The 22005-nt window shown below is 36.8% G+C and overlaps 2 protein-coding genes across 3 annotated transcripts; one reads left to right on the top strand and one right to left on the bottom strand.

Moving 5' to 3' along the window:
* On the top strand, positions 156 to 8729 carry LOC109724677 (probable sucrose-phosphate synthase 4). Its single transcript, XM_020253580.1, has 14 exons — positions 156 to 534; positions 637 to 726; positions 1554 to 1795; positions 2652 to 2715; positions 2937 to 3638; positions 4137 to 4250; positions 4523 to 4654; positions 4799 to 4975; positions 5693 to 5746; positions 5829 to 5891; positions 5998 to 6942; positions 7089 to 7216; positions 7524 to 7845; positions 8247 to 8729. Exons 1-13 carry the CDS (start codon positions 352 to 354, stop codon positions 7798 to 7800), a joined length of 3171 nt encoding a protein of 1056 aa, XP_020109169.1. The 5' UTR covers positions 156 to 351; the 3' UTR covers positions 7801 to 7845; positions 8247 to 8729.
* LOC109725290 (transcription initiation factor IIA subunit 2) lies at positions 10476 to 14434 on the bottom strand. 2 transcript variants are annotated; one of them, XM_020254431.1, is made up of 4 exons: positions 14194 to 14434; positions 12884 to 13015; positions 12735 to 12785; positions 10476 to 10892 (listed from the first exon to the last, which is right to left on the bottom strand). In XM_020254431.1, the coding sequence occupies exons 2-4, from the start codon at positions 13010 to 13012 to the stop codon at positions 10752 to 10754; spliced, it is 321 nt and encodes a 106-aa protein (XP_020110020.1). In that variant the 5' UTR covers positions 13013 to 13015; positions 14194 to 14434; the 3' UTR covers positions 10476 to 10751. The 2 variants fall into 2 exon arrangements, with proteins under 2 accessions (XP_020110020.1, XP_020110021.1); XM_020254432.1 differs by having other exon boundaries at positions 12884 to 13017; positions 14199 to 14428.

Genomic DNA, 22005 nt, shown 5'->3' with positions numbered 1-22005 from the left:
TTTAAATCTTAATAAACCCTCGTACTTTTGGTGCAAATATTCCTAATCCTTCCATTTCACTCTCTCTCTCTCTCTCTCTCTCTCTCTCTCTCTCTCTCTACAATTTACGACCCTTCTCGATCCCCTCACACCTCACCCTCTCTCTCTCTCTCTCTCTCTCTCTCCTCTTTCTCTCTCCACATCCCTCACCGTTTCATTTATACCCCCTCTCTCTCTCTCTCTCTCTCTACAACACAACTAATTTACTTGGACAAAGAAGAAGAGCCCCTCACTCCTCGTCGCCTCTTCTCTCTCTCTCTCTCTCTCTCTGGGGATTCTCTCTGGGGATTATCTCTCGGAAGAGCTACAACAATGGCGGGGAACGATTGGGTGAATAGCTACTTGGAGGCGATCCTCGACGTGGGGAAGGGGATCGACGCCGACAAGTCCTCGCTCCTCCTCAGGGAGCGCGGAAGGTTCAGCCCCGCGCGCTACTTCGTCGAGGAGGTCATCACCGGCTTCGACGAGACCGATCTCTACAAGACCTGGGTTCGCGTGAGTAGCAGCTCTTTTTTCTTCTTCTTTTTGTTTGTTTGTTTTTCCCCGATTTTTTTCGGATTTTTTGGTGATTTTTCTGTGATTTTCTGGTGATTTTAGGCCGCGGCGATGCGGAGTCCGCAGGAGCGGAACACGAGGCTCGAGAACATGTGTTGGAGGATTTGGAACTTGACGAGGAAGAAGAAGCAGGTGGGGGGGGTTTTCCATTCCGAATTTAAATTCTGATTTTTATCTAATGTTTACGGTTTTAATTTGATTTTTGAGGGCGAATTCACGTTGTGACGATCGCTTATGTTGTGATCGTCTGATACTTTTATGCCTCGCGTGAGTGAATTGGAAGAGGTAATGTGATTATAATGGATAGTTACGATCTGTATCTCTGTTACCCATTTAGCGTTGCAGAGTTTATCGACTCTATTTGTTTGTTCTTGGTTTTGGATTGAAGAAGATGAGAATGGAGAATAATGGTAGGCGAGTGGCGAACAATTTTGATATTTTAGTATTGTTTTGTTAATCTCACTGAGACAAGGATATAAATGAGCATAGAGGCAATAAGAAGTAGATATTAGCTTTTCTATCAAGTTGGAACCTTTGCCTCCGCAGACTCTGTGTTTTCTGATTCATACTGTTGTTGCCTCTGCTCTTCCATAATTCCAGCTGAGAGGTTACGTGGAAAGGAACGCATACGCTACTTCATTTTATTGTTAACTCGAGTGGAGTTACGATCTTTTGGCCAACGTGTGCAAGCATCACTATCTCTTATATAGTGATCGGTAATCGCTAGATAAATATACACTGCTTATGCCTTAATAGCGAAAAAGACGAATTAGATAGTCAATTGACGCGTTACTTCCCCATACTTATGCTTTAGAATACATGAAACTCTTCGTTGAAGTAAAGGAAGTATGTGTCATCTTAATTTATTGAGATTTATGTTGTCTATTTTTATGTGACGCTCATTAGTTGTTGCATTGCATCTTTTGCTTATCATGTTCCATTATGGTCATGTAATGTAGATTGAAGGAGAGGAAGCCTTGCGTCTGTCTAAACGCCGTCTTGAGCGTGAGAAAGGTCGCCGAGAGGCAACTGCAGATATGTCTGAAGACCTCTCTGAGGGAGAGAAAGGAGATGCTGTGGGCGATCTTTCTGCTCATGGTGACAGCACAAGAGGGCGAGTGCCCAGGATTAACTCAGTCGATGCTTTTGATGCTTTGGCTAGCCAGCACAAGGATAAAAAGATGTATATAGTATTGATAAGGCATGGGCCCAAACTTCTAGTGATTATTATAGTATTTTCCTATTTTTACTGGGAGAGTGTGGGTTGGGGCATTTTATTTTCCCCTCCTATTCAGGCTAGTAGTCATGCATACCAGTTACATGAATGCCCGGTTGACATTTCTACCAAGATGCACATTTTTTTTCGATGCATATCTTATCTTTAGCTCACAGCCGGCAGTTCGGGATCTTTTGAAATGGAACTTGTCATAAAATTTATCTTTTACTTTTATAATTCTTTTTTTGCAAATAATAATACTTGACTCCATCTTAGCATGCATTTTTTTTTTTCCTTTCTTTTTCATGTTTCAGACTTTCCACTAAATAGGAAGAACAGGCTTGACATCTGTAGATTTTAAATCAGATTTTATTGAACTTTTATGAAACTTCTTTTACCGTAGCAATGATTGGCGTCGGTACACTGGACGTCCTGTCATTATTTGCAGTTGGATATTCAGGAATATTTAATATAGCAGTCCTTAAGGTTAATATGTGATGCCATGGAGTCGACAATGTGATAGTGAATTTGTAGATTGTCGTGTTTTCCTATATTCCAAAACTGTTTTGGTTTTGGGTTCTAGAGCTTAGATAATTGCAATGAAGTTTTACAGGAAGGACATGAATTTTCCCTTACTTTTTTAGGTATTCGTTCACTGAACTAACAGAGTGAATTTATATATGGGGATAACAGTTGTCAATATTGAAGCTGATCATACTGCAATAAGGTCATTGAAATTGATAAAATGAGCTGTGAAGTTGATATATGCTTTTCATTGCTAATATTCATGATTCCTTCTCTATGTTTTCTTCTTTCTAACAAATCATATTGCGGCATGCAGCATTCATGGTCTGATACGTGGTGAGAACATGGAGCTTGGTCGGGATTCTGATACTGGTGGCCAGGTAGTTCTGCCGTGCTGATATGTACCTACAGAAACATATAAATTCATTATTAGCAAATTTTTTTTACCTTGTATATATAATTTTCCTCATCATACCCTTTTGTTAGATAAGAAAGTTGAGTTACTACCCTTTCCTTTTGAAGGTTTATGCCACTTGTGTGTGTGTGTGTATGTGTGTGTTTTCCTCTCCCATTGATTTGCTTACTTGTTGCATTTCTCCAGGTCAAGTATGTTGTAGAACTTGCTAGAGCTTTAGGCTCAACTCCTGGGGTTTACCGTGTCGATTTGCTTACGAGGCAAATCGCCGCGCCAGATGTTGATTGGAGCTACGGCGAGCCAACCGAGATGTTGGCTCCAAGAAACTCCGAAAATTGCATGCATGATGAGATGGGAGAGAGTGGCGGCGCTTATATAATTCGCATACCATTTGGACCCAGAGATAAATACATCCCGAAAGAACGTCTCTGGCCATACATTCAAGAATTCGTTGACGGCGCTCTTGGCCACATAATGCAAATATCCAAAGCTCTTGGCGAACAAATTGGTGGTGGGGAGCCTATTTGGCCTGTTGTAATTCATGGGCATTACGCCGATGCAGGGGACTCTGCTGCGCTTCTATCTGGGGCACTCAACGTGCCAATGGTATTCACAGGACATTCTCTTGGGAGGGATAAGTTAGAACAGCTTCTGAAACAAGGGCGGCAAACAAGGGAAGAAATAAATTCAATGTATAAAATAATGCGTAGAATTGAAGGAGAAGAACTGTGTTTAGATGCATCAGAGATTATTATTACAAGCACTAGACAGGAGGTAGAGGAGCAGTGGAATTTATATGATGGTTTCGACGTGATACTTGCTAAGAAATTAAGAGCTCGGATCAAGCGGGGTGTGAGTTGCTTTGGCCGCTATATGCCTCGTACAGCTGTGAGTATATTTTATCTTTCAACTTAATTGCTAAAACATGGAATGAACTTATTTGTCTGCAAAATCTTTTTAGGCTGTTTGTTTGCTGATGCAAGGATGGTCAGTTGAAAGTGAACTTCAATGAAATTTTACTTTCACTGGACTTTTCACTTTTGACATGGTTTTTTGTTTGGCCAGAAGTCACCAAGACAGGAATATTTCATTTTTTTTTAAATTGTAGCCTGTTCCTGAAAATGGCTTCAACCTTGCAGACTCAGCTCAGTTTTTGGGCTAGTGAGCCAATTGCTGGCTTTCTACACTTTTACTAAATAAAGGAACTGGGCATAAAACCTGAACTTGGCTTCTGTTATATGAAAACAAGCATGCTTCATCTTTTATTTTCGTCTTGGTTGCTGGAAGTATTGGATATAAATCCTACAATTATATTGGATGTGATTCAAGTTTATTTTGTGGCATTTTTATGCCTTAAGATAAAATTCACGTTACCGGACTCTGCAGGTAATTCCTCCTGGTATGGAGTTCAGTCACATTGTTGTTCACGATGTTGATTCGGATGGCGATGTAGAAGGAGCTGAAGATGTTTCAGCTTCAGATCCACCTATTTGGTCCGAGGTTCTAGATCCTTCCTTTACTTTTTATTTAGAGGAATCAGTTAAAGTTTTGCTATTTGCTGTGTAGATATCTATAGCAAAATAGCGTTTCCCCCCTCCCCCGCCCCCCCTGCAGTCCACACACTGCTATTCAGCTTCTTGTTGTTTTATCAAACATCATGATTATCCATGCTAAATCATCGAAAACAGTGGTAGTATTCTTTATGGTCAGGAACTGTATTAATTGCTCTTTCTTTTTGTCATTTATTAACGTGCGTATAAAATTAATGACAGATAATGAGGTTCTTTACAAATCCTCGTAAACCCATGATACTTGCTCTTGCCCGCCCAGATCCCAAGAAGAATCTCACAACACTTGTTAGGGCATTTGGTGAATGCCGCCCCTTACAGCATCTTGCAAATCTTGTAAGTTAAATTACAAGCTTACATTGGCTAAGTAGTTAGCTTCATTTTACCTTGAACCCACTATATCTGTCTAGTTAGCATGAATCGAAAAGATTTCATATTTGCTCTTTTATCTTCTATTAATTTGGAACTTTGATGCTGCAGACACTGATAATGGGCAATCGTGATAATATTGATGAGATGTCCAGTACAAATTCAGCCGTTTTGACCACAATACTTAAGTTGATTGATAAGTATGACCTGTATGGTCAAGTGGCATACCCCAAACACCACAAACAGTCTGACGTTCCGGATATCTATCGCTTGGCAGCAAGAACGAAGGTACAATTTCTTCTGTGATGGTCAAATTGCAAAGTTGAGCCTAAAAATGGGTTTGTCATGTTTTGTGCTAATCAAAGCACAGGTAGAGTGAGCTGGCAATAGTCATATAATATGTTTGAGTATTTAGATAAATTATTGGGGGGGAAAAAAGAAGGACAAAGGCAATATGCATTACATATGGCAGAACAAACATGAAAGGAAACTGTAGACCGACTTCTGCTGACATAAGGTTTGCTACCATTTACTCTCTGAGAAGTGGCATGAATTGTGTGGCCCAAGGGCCAAAGCTTCAGATTTGCTTTGGCCGAGGTTTAGGTATATCAGCTATGTCTGTTTTAGTAGTTTCAGCTCAGTTTCAATAGTTTGACCATATTCTATAATGGCTGGTCTTTAAGAATTACTATCTTGATCAATGCATAATGGTTGGAAAAGGGTAGGGTTCTTTTTCATTTTTTTTAAGGGCTTACTGCTGTTAGACCAGAATAATTTCCTCTCATTCTTCCTCCATTTTCCTTGATATAAATAAAGTGGTGATGGAAAAAGGATAGAGGTGATAATGAGTTCCAGATGTGAATAGATAGCTGTGAGCACTTCTTTGAACGGAATGATCTACCAGGTGAAAAGAATTTGAATGGAAGTACACAGCGAAAGAAATGTTGTGCCTACTTGTACCTGTTTTTATGTGCATCAATCAACTGGTTTGTGCTTCTTTTGCAGGGTGTTTTTATAAATCCGGCTTTCATCGAGCCATTTGGCCTCACTTTGATTGAGGTCAGTACTCTACATCTAAAAATTTGTGTTATACTTGGCACCTATTGTAAAATGTCTTACTCTACTATCTTTGGTCAAGTAGGCTGCAGCACACGGTCTCCCTATTGTGGCCACAAAGAATGGAGGCCCTGTTGACATACATCGGGTTTGTTTATTATATGATTCACATCCTCTTTAAACAAAGTATTTGCATTTATTTTCTATTTCCACTTAGGATAACTGAATCTTTTGTATGCTGAATTTTTATTCAGGTACTCGACAACGGTATCCTAGTTGATCCTCACGATCAGAATGCAATCGCTGATGCACTTTATAAGCTTGTTTCAGACAAGCAGCTTTGGGCAAGATGTCGTCAGAATGGATTGAAAAATATTCACCTATTCTCTTGGACCGAGCACTGCAAGACCTACTTGTCAAAAATAGCTGTTCTGAGGCCAAGGCATCCTCAATGGAAGAAGAGTGAAGATAATGCAGAGAATTCAGAATCAGATTCACCAGGTAACTCATTGAGAGACATTCAAGACATCTCTCTCAACTTAAGGCTTTCTTTAGATGGTGAAAAGGCTGAAGATAGTGGAACCATTGAGAATACATTAGATTCTGAGGACAACCGTGCTAATGAACTCATAATGAAACTCAAAAAGGGTGTCGTGAGAGCCACAAGAAAGGATGGGTCCAGTGAGAAAGCTGATCAGAGCGGTTCTAATAAGCTACCAATGTTGAGGAGGAGGCAACATATCTTTGTTATTGCTGTGGACTCTGTTAGTAATGAAGACCTGATTGAGATTATTAAAAGTGCCTTTGAGACCACACGTGCTGAAAGGTCGTCTGGTTCTGTTGGCTTCGTATTGTCAACTTGCCTGACGATATCAGAGATACACTCTTTGCTGATCTCCAGAGGATTGCTTCCTACTGATTTCGATGCTTTTGTCTGCAATAGCGGCAGCGACTTGTATTACCCATCTTCGAACTCTGAGGATATGGTTAGCCCATCTGAGCTTCCATTTACAATTGATTTAGATTATCACTCACAAATCGAGTACCGGTGGGGAGGAGAAGGCTTAAGAAGGACTTTAGTTCGTTGGGCTGCTTCACTTGTAGAAAACAAGGGAGAAAATGAAGAAAAAGTTGTTGTCGAAGACGAGGAGCGCTCTTCGACTTTCTGCCTTGCTTTTAAAGTGATCAACACGCAACGTGTAAGTTGTTATTTTCCTTTTCAAAAGTGCTGCAGTACTTTAATCACAACTTTCCAGAGCTATTTTGATATGTGGCTAAACATTGTTTAAAGTTGGTATGGTTGTTATCCAACTTGGGTTATGTTGTTCTTGCCAAATTGTTGTAGGTACCTCATGTGAAGGAACTGCGGAAGTTGATGAGAATTCAAGCACTCCGCTGCCATGTCTTATATAGCCATGATGGTACCAAGCTTCATTTCATTCCTGTTCTGGCTTCGCGATCCCAGGCGCTAAGGTTTCAATGAGAATACTAATCCCGTTATTTTTTTCATCTAATTCTTTTATCTGACAAAAGCTGCCATCTTGTTCAGTTTCTTGGTTTTAGTACAAATTTTTAGCCCCTGAAATTTGATCCAGATTTCGATTTTGTTCAACAGTTTTCGGTATTGTAGATTAAGTCCCTAAAATCTTGCTACTCGTAAACTTTTTACTTGGTTTTTTCTACAGTTCTTTGCCCACAATATTCTTCCTCATATGTCTGTCTACATGTGGCGCTAAGGCTATCCCTAAGTTCTATTTCCCCTGTCCTGCTATATATTCAGGTACTTGTATATTAGGTGGGGCTTGGAGCTATCAAATATGGTGGTGTTTGTCGGTGAAAGTGGTGATACGGATTATGAAGGATTACTTGGAGGTGTGCGCAAAACCATTATACTAAAGGGCTCATTCAATAATGCCCCGAGCCATCTGCATGCTGCGAGGGCCTATCCTTTAGAAGATGTTGTAGCATTCGACAACTCCAACATTGTTCAGACTGAGGGATTCAGCTCGAACGACATCAAGTCCGCTCTGCAAAAGTTTTGCATACTGAAGGACTAACATCAAATGCCTTCTCGCCGTATTTCTGCAGAAGCACTTTCTTCTGTAAGTTCTAGAAAGTTTATTATTATGCTGCAAGACTTGATTCTTTAACAACTTGAATGTTGGAATCGGTTAATCTAAACTTAAAAATGGTGAAATATAAAAAAGTAGGACAAGTTGAAAAAGGAAAAGTAAGACGGACGCACCTTCGTTTCAAATAAGCATATGAAAAGGATAAAGTGATAAAGCGATGAAGTTATACAGTTTGACTTTTTTGTTGGTTTATTTTTGCTGTTTATACTTTATAGACGACTGACTAGAGCAGCTCCATTTAAACCTTTCTTTCTGAACAGCCATTTTTGTCCTCCCTATTTACATGATTTTAAGCTGAGGTTAGTTCTCCTCTGCAGTTAGACTGAAGAGACTGGTTAAACTACTAAATGGTCTTTGTTTTTCGTCTGCAGTGTCTTTTACTGTGAGGAACGATGTTTCCTTCCTCGCTTTCACGTATGGATAATAAAGAATAAATGTCTCAGAGATGATCGAAGGAGTCCTTTTTTTTTCAAAACGGCTATGGTCTCCATCTAATGCAAACTTTGGAAGCAGCGACGGCTCCGGTTAGAGCTTTACTTCCACAAATCCTGTACAAAGCGATCTTATACGAATCAAACATCACAGTATGCAATAAATCATGCATGTGCTAATAAATCAGCTATACTGGAAACCATACAATACGCTTTTTGTAATCAGTTTTACATTAAGAAGGCAGTTTGGTCTATATCCTCGCTTGCACTCGTCTTTCGCCCTAATATGTAATGGCTTCTTTTTTTTATTTTTTATTTTTTTCTACTGGAGTTTTACTTCTATGCTATTATATGTTGTTTGAGATTGACACTGGGCCGTTCTCTTACTGGAGTTTTAAGAAGCTGTTCCTCTTTGATGGTGAAGTTATTAAGGAATTAATTGATTAAAGGCTCATTTCTTTCTACAAATGCTGCACCGAGTTTCGGAGATTCGGTTTCGGTTAATATGTGAATTTCCTTTCGGATGGAAGAAGCTACTGCTTATAATCAGAATATACATTCAAATAAGTCGGATTATGTGGAAACCATAAATTTTATATACAATATGGGTGTATGGTTGATCTTCTCTATCTATCCTATTCATTGTTTCTGGTCATTGATACTAAAAAAATTGTCTCATTTGTTCGAACTCATGATCTGAACGAGTCGCACATACACCCTAGTACATGTTCTTTGACGCTGAATTGCAATACAAAAATCAATTGAAATACAAAAATCAATTGAATTGCACTGCACGACCCTATCAAAACATTGAACTAGCAACACATCGAAAAGATTATAGAGGGAACGCATGCAAATACCAGCTTTACGTGTAATATTTGTGCAATTTTGCAATGAAAATGTATGCAGAAAAGGCTAGCACATTTTATTGTGGGTAAATTGCATGTTTGGTCCTCAAACTATGAGATGGGTGACACTTTGGTTCTCAAACTTTAATTTATTATAATTTCTGATTTGAATTTTTAGACTTATTCTCTAATCTAACCTAGTTTACTAAATATTAATGTATTGCTAATATAAAAGTAATGTAACAGTATTATTATTGATGATGTGCTGATAATTAAAATATTACATCACTTGTTCATCAGTAATATATCAATAGTTAGTTAACTAAATTTGAGTTGTGAGACTTAATTGCAATAAATTTTATAAGTTTAAGATATAAATTACAATAAATTAAAATTTGAGGGCTAAAATATCACCCACCTCATAGTTTGAGGATTAAACATGCGATTGACCCTTCTACTTATTGTGAATATTTACCTACATTAGAGGAGTGAACCTTTTTCATTCTATGCATGCTGAGCAAGATTTAAAAATTCAAAATCTTTTGCTATGATATCATATAAAATAACTATTTATTTTAATGGCTTTTTTAAAAAAATACTAATCGAATTCCCCGAGCTATCAGAGTTCTGAAAGACATTCGATCTTTGTGACAAGAGACAACCACAAATGACCAGGCTTGGGTCCATAAACTGTAAGGTGCTATATATGGCTGCAGGGGTTGCAATCGCCGAGTCGTTCATGCTGCTCGTAAAGCTGCAGCCGGAAAAGTTTGGCTTGAAAACACTGCAAGGCAGCTAGTGGAGACGGTACACTGTGGCGCCCCCAACTTCCCAGAAAGTCACCCATTCTAGGACTACTTCCGTCCTAATATACTTAACTCTCTTAACCTCTTGGATCTAGCCATCATCCAAAATGCTTAAGCCGGATTAAAAATTCTAGTCCTATTATATTCTATATATAGAATTATATGGGGTCTCATAATCTCCCTCCCTTTAAGCCATGACATTCTCGTCAGGCTCAGACTTAAAGTATCAGGCGATGTGAGACTCGTCTCGCCAGCCTAAACCGAAAAGAGAACAATGTGAGATGAAACTCAAAAATATTTGAGCCTCTTTTTGATCATCAAAAGTTCCACATGTTAGCAGAACAGGCTTGCCAACCAAGCCGCCGAACTGGCGGGCTGGTTTTCGCCTGCAGAACAAGTAGGAATCTGTCTCTGTGTGATGGATGAAGATCCCCTGATCTGACACGCATTGTTCGGAAAGATAGCGATGAAATTTCGCTAAGCTCTCTACAATATATGCTAGCTTTTCATGCAGCTTTTGCGGAAACTTGAATACATCTTATTTCGATCGGAAAAGGAAAAAAAAAGAAATTGGGCCTGTTTCCAGCAAATCAAAGCTTTACCGACAATGGCGGTGATAGATATAATACACTCCTAATATGCAAATAACTACGCAAATTACACGAACTGATAACAGGGCGAGTGGGAGTAAGAGTTTGGAGTTCTCAAGCACAACACAAAAAAAGAGGTTTTAGTCATCCTTCTGAAGATATTCTCAGAAGGAGAGCATCCAAACAAGCCACGAAGAAGGTCTACTGAGTAAGCAGTTTGGAGTCGCAAGCCACGATCTTGACTCGCCCGACTTGCTCCTGCATTTCGTCGCTCTTGAACATCGCGTCTTGCAAGATGAACGTCCATACGTTGTCGCAGAACCTGTATGTGTGTAAATGCCCCTATGCAAAAGAAAAAAAAAAAGCAACAAAAATGAATAGTTAATAGAAATCGGAAAATTCAAGCATTTTGTACCGTAAGGAAATGAAAAACACTGGCTTTTCTTTTAATTTTACTTTTCTAGCGAAAGCATATAAAGCTAAATTAGAGATTCAGCCAGAGTAAACATGCAAAGTCCATTCGAAAAAAGACTTCTTGGCCTGAGAAGCCCAACCAGAAATCACAAACAAAAGCACTTCCAACTTAGCAAGAAAATTGTCAGCAAGTACGAGTCAGCGTAGTACTTAGGAATAGCCCGGAAGACTGACCTTATGCAAATCAACTAGAGCAGCATGCAAGAGAGTATAAGCTTTCTGAGTATTGAGATTGGCACTTCAGCTGAAATCTTATCTTATCATAAAGAAACAGATAAAATATTTAGAGATAGCTCTAGCGAGTTGAAGAGGTTTTCCGAGGATTTGTGATAACTAGGATGTACTTGAATTTGGAGTGTGGAGTCTCCAAATGGCAATCAGTTTGAGAGTGTGTGTGCTAAAAATAATGGATGATTCGGATGATACGGGTCTCATAAATTGGCAAAAGCACAGTTAAGTGCTCAGCAATTCTAAATCCCATATGATAATCCTTCCCATAAGATGTTTGTCTTCTTCTAATACTGTTCTAAGAAAAACTAGAGCCTCTATTTTCACATGTTCGATGGCAGAAAAATGAATTCCAAAAGTTAAATCTTTTTATTAATACCGTTCTTTTAAATGTTGTAGATATAATCGAATTATTTACTTGCCGACAGAGATATTACACTAGCATTTTAAACTTTGTAAAAGTTACGCTAGTATAACCTGATCAGTTCATATAAGACACCCCATACGCATATAAATTTAGAAGTGTAGTGCTAGAATGCTCCCAGAAGTTCTGGAGGTTCACTACTGACACTTTCCCACAGAGGCGAATCTAGGATTCTAATCTAGGTGGGGCACACTACTTATTTTTATTGTAGATGTATTTTTCATCAAATCATCATATTATTTCTTCAGCAGTTATATGTCTGTAAAAGTTTATAATGGCTGTATATGTCCTTACCAAAATGGAGCACATCGTAGTATATAAAGAGATATAAAAGATTGCCCTAATCCAGCAAAGGCATGTGTCCACACCTGCCTCGTGTGTCGGGTTCCCCTTCTTGTCCACTTTTCACCCGACGACTGATGAGCATGCCTCGATATACATCATGCAGGCACACTTGAATCAACACAAGGTCTCAAGGTGCATTCAACAGTTCATCATGGGATAATTCCGCATTTTACATCTCAAGGTGCACTTTTAATTAATCATTTTAGTTTACATGGACATTGAGCAGGTTTTCATTATTGGATAAACAAAGTATATTTCCAAATCATTTTGGTTACTTTAATTTATTCTCTTCACGTAAACTAGTTTTTAGAACTAAACCTAATTTGATACCCAGGGGTTGTATACTTCTGTACCCTGTCCAGAGCCCCCGATCTTGTCCCAACTAGAACATAATATTGGTAAAATCCAGGTTCAGTTTTCTACCCACTGTACTAGACCAAATACTCGATTGAACATCTATCACGAGCTTTCAAAAGATTATTGGAGTCATGGCTTCATTATAATTCAGTATGGAAGCTTATTCTTCTTAAACCTTTCATTTTATTACAGATTTGAGTCATGTTGATCAAGCTACGTCTGATCTGTTGAAATTATACTGCTACAAATAGTTAATCAGCAATTATTAATAGAAGCAGTAAGCAAAAAAAAAAAAAAGATCAACAAAGATAAAGCTACGTAGATAAAATGCAAGAAGCTCTTCTGCAAATGCATACCTTAATAGAGACTTTGGTCTTCACTTGGTTTTCCAAAGCATCTGTCATAGACTAAAGAAGACAATAGAACAGAAAATTATATAACTACATAGAATGGAATTTTCAGTTAAAAAAAGAGGAAAAATTAATCATAAGGGTTAGAATCGAACCTTATCAAACTGCACCAGGACTTGGATAGCAAGCTCTGGGCTAAGGGTCCCATTCGACACCATCTCATCTAGGGTTTCTGTCAAGCACATTCCAATCGAGGACCTTCGATACAGCTCAAAAGTTGCCATTACCTACGATCACATTTCAAAGCATTAAAGGTCAAGATCGAAGAGATTCAGAAATTGAAAATGGAAACAAGAAGAAAGATTCAAGTGGTGGCCAAGAGTTAAAAGGTCCAAAAGCAGAAGCTCCAACTTGAAGTTTTTGCTTATTGTGCAATTGGAATCTTTTAGGGGTGAGTCTAATAGACAAGAATCAGACCTATAACTATAGCTTAATTGGCATCATTCATACCCTACTTACCGATGCAGCAAGTGCTAAAAAGTTAAATCTTATTGTTCAAATGGAAGGACGAGAGGTACTATCAAGCAAAGAGGTATTATCTGGGAAAGCTTTTATTTAAAACACTTTTATAGAATAGGAAGGTTATCAGGAAGAGGTATATTTATAAGAATGAGCATATTTCCGAAATTGAAATATCTACTGCAGTCCTGTAATAGACTATATTTGTACGAACATCCCTTCTTCCTTCCATTAAAAATCTTTACATGAACAAACAAAATGATCACTTTAACCCCAAAATCGTTTGCACAGATATCACTTAGATGTTCAATCTGTGGCATCCCAGTAAGAGGCATTTAAGGAAATCCAATATACATGCAATCCAACCTCGGTGAAGAGAACAACTAGTTATAGCCATGAAGCAAATACACCACCATTCGGAGTGTATTGGTTAGAACAGATACTCATTTGACAAGTTGACATAAGCAAAGCAAAAATATTGAAACCGTATGTTAACTGTCGCCAACACTTTTCACCGCAAAATCACTCTTCACTGAAATTTTATTCGTTTCCCCTCAGAAGGATGAACACTAAATTCGAACTTTTGTTGTGGAAAAGTTTCCATTTGTCCCCAAGGTAACAAGTAATTAGGATGTCCAAATTACGAGCTAGATCTAAATCTGGGTCAAAAACATTCTCATCCCAAAAAATTCCAGGGCTCTCCTAAACCGCGCGCTGTGATACACCTTATCATCCTCACTCAGCACAAAACATCACATTTCTAACATAGCCACTACTCTCAACCAAAATTCCCCAACCACGACTACAAAATCCCAACGCAACATACTCATTGAGCTAGGAACCAAAATCCGAGCCGCAATAAACGCATAAGGGATCAAATCAAGGAGGGTTTTCGACGCCATTAACGCGAAAACGGAGCGGGAAACTCGATCGGACAACAAATTACCAGCTCGGTGAAGGAGATCTCGGGGCGAGCGTGGCCCGGCGCCGAAACCCTAGCTCGCCTCCGGATCGCGGAACCGCGAGAGGGGGATCGGGAGAGCGGGAGAAGGATCGAGAAGCGTCGAGGACGAGGGAGGGAGCGGTGCGTCGCAACGCTCGAATGGAAATGGGAGAGAGAGAGAGAGAGGGAGAGAGAGAGAGAGAGAGGGAGGAGTCGAGGGTTTTATATCGGCGACACGGTCGGGGAGAGAGAGCGCAACAATTCGCTCTTATATATGTACACAGTTTAGTAGTAAAATTGCATGTAGACCCCTCGGGTTTAGGCGATTTGCACATCGGTGCCACTATCTAGGGCGAGCAAGCCGGAGTCGGCTTGTGTTCAGCCCGTTTCATAAATAAGGTGATTTCGAGCCGGCTCATTAAAGCATCGAGCCAAAAAATTCAGCTCTCATTTATTGACGAGTCAAATATAAGTTGAACACAAGCTGACTCGTAAATAATAAGCTAAAAAGTTAGAAAGAATATATATAGAAAATAAGTTTACGACATCATATCCACTAGAGTTTGATCTAATGGTTGAAATTTTACAGATAAATGAATCTTTTTGTAATTAAGTTGGGCTTTATATTTAGGTTGGACTAAAACACAAATAATAAAAATTTGAATTATATACATATATNTTATATAATTTATGTAATTTATATATATATATATATATATATATATATATATATATATATATATATATAAATTACATAAATTATATAAATATAAAATATATGTATTCGAGTTGTTATCGAGCCGAACACAAGCGAGCTGGCCCCAGCTCGTGTTCGACTCATTTATTAAACGAGCTGAAAAAGTCAGCTCATGTTTGACTTATTTACTAAACAAGTAATTCGATCTCGAGCTCATTTTAAATCGAACACGAGCTGGCTTGCGAAAAGCGAGCTGGATTACCATCCCTAAGTGAGATAGCTCTATTTGCAATCTATCATTTGAACTACACGAATCTCAAAGCACGATGGACAATAGATGAAACGATCTCACCATAGGAACTGTCCTAATAAAATTTATCTCGAATAAAAACAAACATTCTATAAGAACAGTCCTTAAAATGAAACAGTTTTATTCATTGTTCATCGCGTAAACTACACGAATATCAAAATAAAAGATTTAAGACAAAATATTTATTAAACAGTCCCCGTGATAAGAAAAGATTAAAGCGAGTAAATTTGGCTTAACTAATTACTAGTGAATTTGATAAAATTTTAGTTTTTATAACTAACATTATTTAATTTTAAAATTTAGAAGTTGAGGGGTCTCAATCAAGGGAAAAAAAAAAAAAAAAAAAAAAGAGTTGAGGAGACTATTTCCCAATGCCTTGAGATTATGCTTTATAATTTTTTACTCATTTGATTCGAGCTATTTGATGATGATTTAACTTCGTAATAATTTGGGTGCATCAATTATTTTAACATATTTGATTAGAATATGTCATGTAATTCATGTGACTAAATTATGATTAAAGCAAGTAATTATTATTATTATAAACATTAATTTCTTATAAAGAGTGGTCAAATGATTTAACTCAAATAATTAATTTGATTACACCTTTTCGCAGTTTAGTTAAATGGGTGGGAAGTAGTCCTATTAGAATGGACCATAGTTCACAAAAATTTTATACAATTTTTTATTCTAAAATTAATTACTTTTCTTTATTTTAATTTGAATTTTTTGAATTTAGTGAACTCAAAACTTAGTTACAATTCGAGAAAATAATATTGAAATCGGAGTTTAAAGAAAGTTTTGAATTTACTATCTAATCTTAAGGATTTGAATGGGTTGAATTGGGTCTATTTTAAGAGTTTTTTTTTTTAAAAAAAAAAGCATTTTTGGCCCTGGGACCACAAGGCAGGTGGAAAGCTTTGTTCTCAAATTTAAATTTATTATAACATTTAGATCAAATTTTTTATATTATTATAATTAAGTCTTACAGTTTAATTTAGCTGTCTAAAAAATGATGTATCGCTAATATAATAATAATATATTAGCGTTGTAGTAAATGACTTGGCAATAATCGGACAGTAGGATTTGATTGTAATAAATTTCGAGTCAGAAGTTATAACATACTAATGTTTGAAAACCAAGCCGTCGCCTGTTTTGTGGTTTAAGGACCACAAATACGATTTAGCCTTTTTTAAGATGATAAATTAAGGCTCTATTTAAGATTGCGAGGAGAATGCGCTGTGCGATAAGAAAGTACATCGAAAAATATAATATTTGTTTGCGTACATAATATCTCGTTCCGCATATCACAGTGAGTTGGTTACGATATATTTTTTTCGATTCTATTAGAAAATTAAAAAGCATATTATCATATTTTGCATATTATTATTAGATGGACCTCAATATCAAACAACTTCTGAGTATAAAAAACAAATTTTAAAGGCCTTGTACTTGCTTAAAAAGTATGTTATAATTTATTGTCAACTTTTGTTGGTAGTGTTAAAAGGCGAATCTTTTTTTTTTTTTGTGGAAAAGACAGTTTGTTTCTCGCTTCATTTAAGAGTACGAACTATGCTACAATAGTGAGACAATGGAGCCTTGGGAAAACAAAAATAAAAACTAGGGATTATTGATTAGGACACATCAACTACCTTTAGCTTTTACAGTGATCTTTCCGAAACTCTCTTAGTTTTCAGATTTCACTTAAGGTTCGGTCTATATTATTTTTCAAATTCTAAAATGTTGTGTTATTTTGTTCCGGCCACACGAGTCACCAAACCACATCAACTGTCATCTTTGTAGTATCCATCTGCATACTACATGCTTCCCAAAGGTCTCCTATCGAGCGTATGTTTACTGTTGCATCCGGATTAAATAGCGGGCGGAAGTACAGGTATTTGACACAAGAACAATTCATGAATAGATGGTCTATAGTTTCATTCTCAACAGCGCAGCGTACACAATTCTACTCCTATATAATCTCTTTTTGGCAAATTATCAATTATAAGTACCATTTTCCTCAATACTAACTAAGGAATGTGGTGTTTCAGTCTTTAACTCCCCTTACTTAGGGATGTCGATGGGTACGGATATCCGAAATTTTATCTAAACTCGAATCCGAACGGAGCGAATTTACCGATGCTAAATGGATATGGTTTCGGATATAGATATCAAAAATAAAAATCCGATGGATATGGATACGGATACGGATTTTGACTGTACCTGACCCGAACCCGATCAGAACCCGAATTTATTTTACATTATATATAATATGTAGATGAAAATTTAATATTATATTTGAATTTATATTTTAAAATTTTAAATTTAACATAATATATTTTAAAATATTGAAAAGAGACATAATTGTTTCGGGTTTGGACCCGTTTGGGTTTGAGTTCGGGTTTGATGATTTTGGTCGGGTTCGGATTTGGATATGAATTTTTAAACTCTGTCGAATTCGAATTTGGGTTCGGATTCGGATTTTAAAAAATCCGCCCTAAATCGGGCCCGTTGACATCCTACCCTTGCTTAAGAAATCTATCACGAGATTTAACTGAGAGCTGTTGTGAATCGGTCTTTCTTTATCTGGCCACGTCCTGTTTTTGCTAGTATTAAAAAGACCTTCCACAGTTTGAGTACTCAATTAATTTTAATTTTAAAAATAGAATTGTCCAATCTTAAGAGTCTAGAATAACTTCTTGTAGAGATGGTGATTTCTTACACACGAATTTGAGATCAAGAAGTTTGATCACTCCAGCAGTTTCACTCTACGACAAGTTGTCGTTCTGATGCAACAGAGGTTGCAAAAAGGTGTAGTTGGAGAATGAGAAGATTGGTACTTCAGATAATCCCGCAAATTTGCTCATTAAGTTTTCGGCGATCAAGTTCATGTATTCCGTAAACTTGTTCGTATGTGCAGTAGCACTTCAGGAGCTTTTGGGATTTTGGTGGAGAAAATAGAGAATTCAAGCCAACGTGGAGATTGTTAGATATGTCTCGAATTCTAGTACCGCAAGGTCTTCTAACCATATTCTATTTTGATTATCCCATTAAGTTAAGTTTAAATTATGCCTAATTTTATTGAGATATTTCTAATCTTAGTGGGTTTGTATTCCTAGTTGTATTAAGATTTAACCACTATTATAAATATACCCTTTATTCCATTGGTTTACTGCGCCAGATAAGAGAGAGAATATGGATGCATTTTTTGGATCAGAATTTTGTGAGAGAGGTATATTTTGTACACCACTTTGATTATAATGAAGATCTCCGCTCCGTTTTCGTTCGTGGACATAGGCTGGTGGCCCAACCACGTAAATATTGTGTGCTCTATTTTTCTTCTCTGTTTCTCGGATCTCTTTTGGTATTTTCGCACCCGACGAACTAGATCTTTTCGCTTTTAGTTCTAATAAATAGACTAATAATGTTTAAGATAAAGTTGCACTATTTATAACTATTTCACTACAACAGAATTAGATTGTAGGGACGCATGTTTGGGACATTTTTGTGTAAGTGTCCTATTTATGCCAAAACTTTTAAAAAAATCTACTAAGGCCTAAATATAAAGCTCAATCTAACAAAAAATAGAAGGTTATTCTACTCAACCCACCCCACCCAACTCATTCAACCCGATTACAAACAAAAAAGGAAAAAAAAAAAAAGAAACCTTCTCTCCTCACTCAATCTACTGAAATGCTAAACGAAGAGCCCTTCGCTCTCCTCCTCCTCCGCCACCGCAGCCAACGAGATAGAGTTCCGACGGTTGCTAAATGCTTAAATAAATGTTGGTAAATTAGCAGCACTCTTTTGTAATTGTATCAGCCTTTGCTGAGGAGACGGGTTTATAGTAAAAACCCGATTCAACGCTTCCGTTGCGGAATCCCAAAAATCGATACCGAATCAACAACAGTCGGTATCAAAGCGAGTTGCGGATTCACAAAATCCGGTACCGGGGCCAGTACCAGATTCCCAACAATATGAAAGATCTTGGTTCACTTAATTACTTTTTTGGGTTGGAGGTTTTCCATTCAGCAAATGGATTATTTTTTAATCAAAAGAAATACACTAATGACTTGATCAAGTTAGCTAATCTCACAGATAACAAAATATCTGCTACGCCAATGGAACTTAATGTCAAACTACAGTGAGAAGTTGGACAGCCTATTTCAGATTCAAATTATATCGGCGTCTTGTGGGGAGTCTTATCTACCTTACTATCACTCGACCAGATATTTCATATGCAATTCAAGTAGTGAGTCAATTCGTTTCTGATCTGCAATGCATACATCTTTCTGCACTTCATTGCATCATTCAATATCTTAAAGGAACACTTGGTCGTGGCTTATTTTTTCCTTCACATTCTTCTCTTGCTCTTACTATTGCTTATGCGGACTATCCTAGTTGTCTTGATACTAGACGATCAACCACTGGTTGTTGTATTTTCTCAGGTTCGTCACCCATCTCATGGAAATATAAGAAGTAAGACAGAGTTGCCAAGTCCTCCACAGAAGCGGAATATCGATCTATGTCATCAGTCAGTTCCGAAATTGTTTGGCTTTGCCGACTTCTCGCGGAATTAGGTGTGACTTGTCCACACTCAACAACTCTGCATGCAGATAATACAAGTGCTATTCCTATTGCAACCAACCCAGTACTTCATGAAAGAACTAAGCACATTGAGGTGGACTGCCATTATATTCGGGAACTTGTACCAGACCAAATTATTACTCTCTGTCACGTGCCCTCTCATGATCAAATTGTAGACCTATTCACTAAATCTATGTCTTCATCTCGCCATGCTTATTTGGTTAACAAATTGATGCTTGCTGATTCCCTGCATCAATTTGAGGAGGGATGTGAAACGAAAGCCTTGGAGAATGGCTAATATTAAGGGCTTATTGACTCCTATAATCAACAGCCTAATTTAATCAACAGCCTAATTCTCTCCGGATTATCTCCATTAATTATGCATTTGTACCTTATTTTATATTTCTTACTATACATTCTTTATTCTCTGTTGTTATATAAATACATGTATAAGATATTAATAAGGTCATGAGAGAGAGAGCTCTGTTTCTCATTTTGTCTCATTTGTATTCTCTTTACAGTATTATCATTCATATGTAGCTCCATTATAAGTTTTTTAAAAAACTTCTTTTCTTTCTTGTTAATTAGAATTTATTAATTGTCCCATTAATATGTGAAATTAGGGTTTTTTTTTTGTTAATTTAAGTTGTAAAAATGAAGTTTAATTTACAACCTAAGAATAAGTGCCTATATCTAGAGTTCCCCCAAACTAACGCTTCTTAATTACATACCCTTTAAAATGTTCAAAATGTTAGCAAAAGTTGTTTTAATGTTTTATATTCAATATATGCATTCATATATAAAAGATATTTACATATACATAACGGTGTTATGCTTCTTTGAGGTAGGGCTCCTAAAAATTCATAAATAAGTAAAAATTTCAGCCCACTCAAAAATGATTAAACAATTTTTAAACTTTAAGGCGCATAGCAATTTGGTCCTCAAACTTTAATTTCTTATAATTTTTTACTCGAACATTTTTAATTGTTGAAATTAAGCCTTACATTCAGGTTTAATTAGTTGTTTGATACTTAGCTAATATGATAGTGATGTGCACGTTATTGATTATAACATTATTGCATCGGTACCACATTAGTGACATGACATCATTTACCGGACTAAATTGGACTGTGAGATTTAGTTGTAAAATTCAAAAAAGTTGAGCTAAAAATTACAACAAATTAAAGTTCGAAGCCCAGAACATCACTCGCCTTAATTTAGGGTTAAAAAAAAAAGGTAAATAAAATGCCCTTTTTTGTACATATGATAGTAGAATTAGGGGTGTAAACGAGCCGAACACGAGCGAGTTGGGGTCGGCTCGTGTTCGGCTCGTTTATTAAATGAGCCGAACACGAGCTGGCTCGTTAAAGTATCGAGCCGAAAAATTCAGCTCGTGTTCGACTCGTTTATTAATGAGCCAAACACTAGCTGACCAACGAACAATAAATTAAAAATGATTAGATTAAATATATATAAAAAATAAATTTATACAAATTTATCCATTAGACTTTTATCTAATAGTGAAACTTTACATATAAATGAGCTTTTTATAATTAACTCGCATTTATATTTTTATTTTGCTAAATTAAATAATAAAATATATATTATATATAATTATTTATTTATATATAAAAATATAAATTAAATAAATTATATAATATAAAAATATATGTATTCGAGCTGTTATCGGAGCCGAACACGACGCGAGCTGACCTAAACGAGCGAACGATCTCGAGCTCATTTCGAGCCGAACACGGAGCTGGCTCGCGAACAGCGAGCTGGATTCACCCCTAAGTAGAATTAATAAACACAATATACAATTTAGGAAGTATTATCCTTTGAAAAAGAGAATGAAGAAGTATCACATAAGAAATTTCGTCACGTTTACGGCTGCCCTTTGACCTAAATTTGTGGAAAAGGGTCCAAAAACTAGAAGTAAAGCTTTAACCCACAATTAAATTTGAAATATAAATTCATAACTTATGTGGTTTTATCACATTTCTTCTTTTAGCTTTTATTATTCAAGTATATTCTATAGTTATTACTCAGTTGATCTTGTGTTTCTCATAATAACTCTTCAATTAAAATCAGCAAACATATCAATAAATTTAAGTAGCCAAGAAACATCAAATCTACAATGTGGGAACGATGATATGGTTTATAAAAGATTTCAATTAAAGGTACCTTCGATCAAATAAGTTTTACTTGTTTTCGTACGTAC

The sequence above is a fragment of the Ananas comosus genome, linkage group 19 (assembly GCF_001540865.1).
Source record: "Ananas comosus cultivar F153 linkage group 19, ASM154086v1, whole genome shotgun sequence".
Lineage (NCBI taxonomy): Eukaryota > Viridiplantae > Streptophyta > Magnoliopsida > Poales > Bromeliaceae > Ananas > Ananas comosus.
Note: the sequence above shows the minus strand (reverse complement) of the source record. Positions and strands in the feature narration are given on the sequence as shown.

Excerpts from the sequence above, each read along its gene's own strand:
- LOC109725290 (XM_020254431.1), bottom strand. The coding sequence starts at position 13,012 with ATGGCAACTTTTGAGCTGTATCGAAGGTCCTCGATTGGAATGTGCTTG. Across the intron at positions 12,786-12,883 it reads TCCTGGTGCAGTTTGATAAG|TCTATGACAGATGCTTTGGA; the intron begins GTTCGATTCTAA and ends TGTCTTCTTTAG. Across the intron at positions 10,893-12,734 it reads AGACCAAAGTCTCTATTAAG|GGGCATTTACACACATACAG; the intron begins GTATGCATTTGC and ends TCTTTTGCATAG.
- LOC109724677 (XM_020253580.1), top strand. The coding sequence starts at position 352 with ATGGCGGGGAACGATTGGGTGAATAGCTACTTGGAGGCGATCCTCGAC. Across the intron at positions 4,976-5,692 it reads GCTTGGCAGCAAGAACGAAG|GGTGTTTTTATAAATCCGGC; the intron begins GTACAATTTCTT and ends CTTCTTTTGCAG. Across the intron at positions 7,217-7,523 it reads TCGCGATCCCAGGCGCTAAG|GTACTTGTATATTAGGTGGG; the intron begins GTTTCAATGAGA and ends CTATATATTCAG.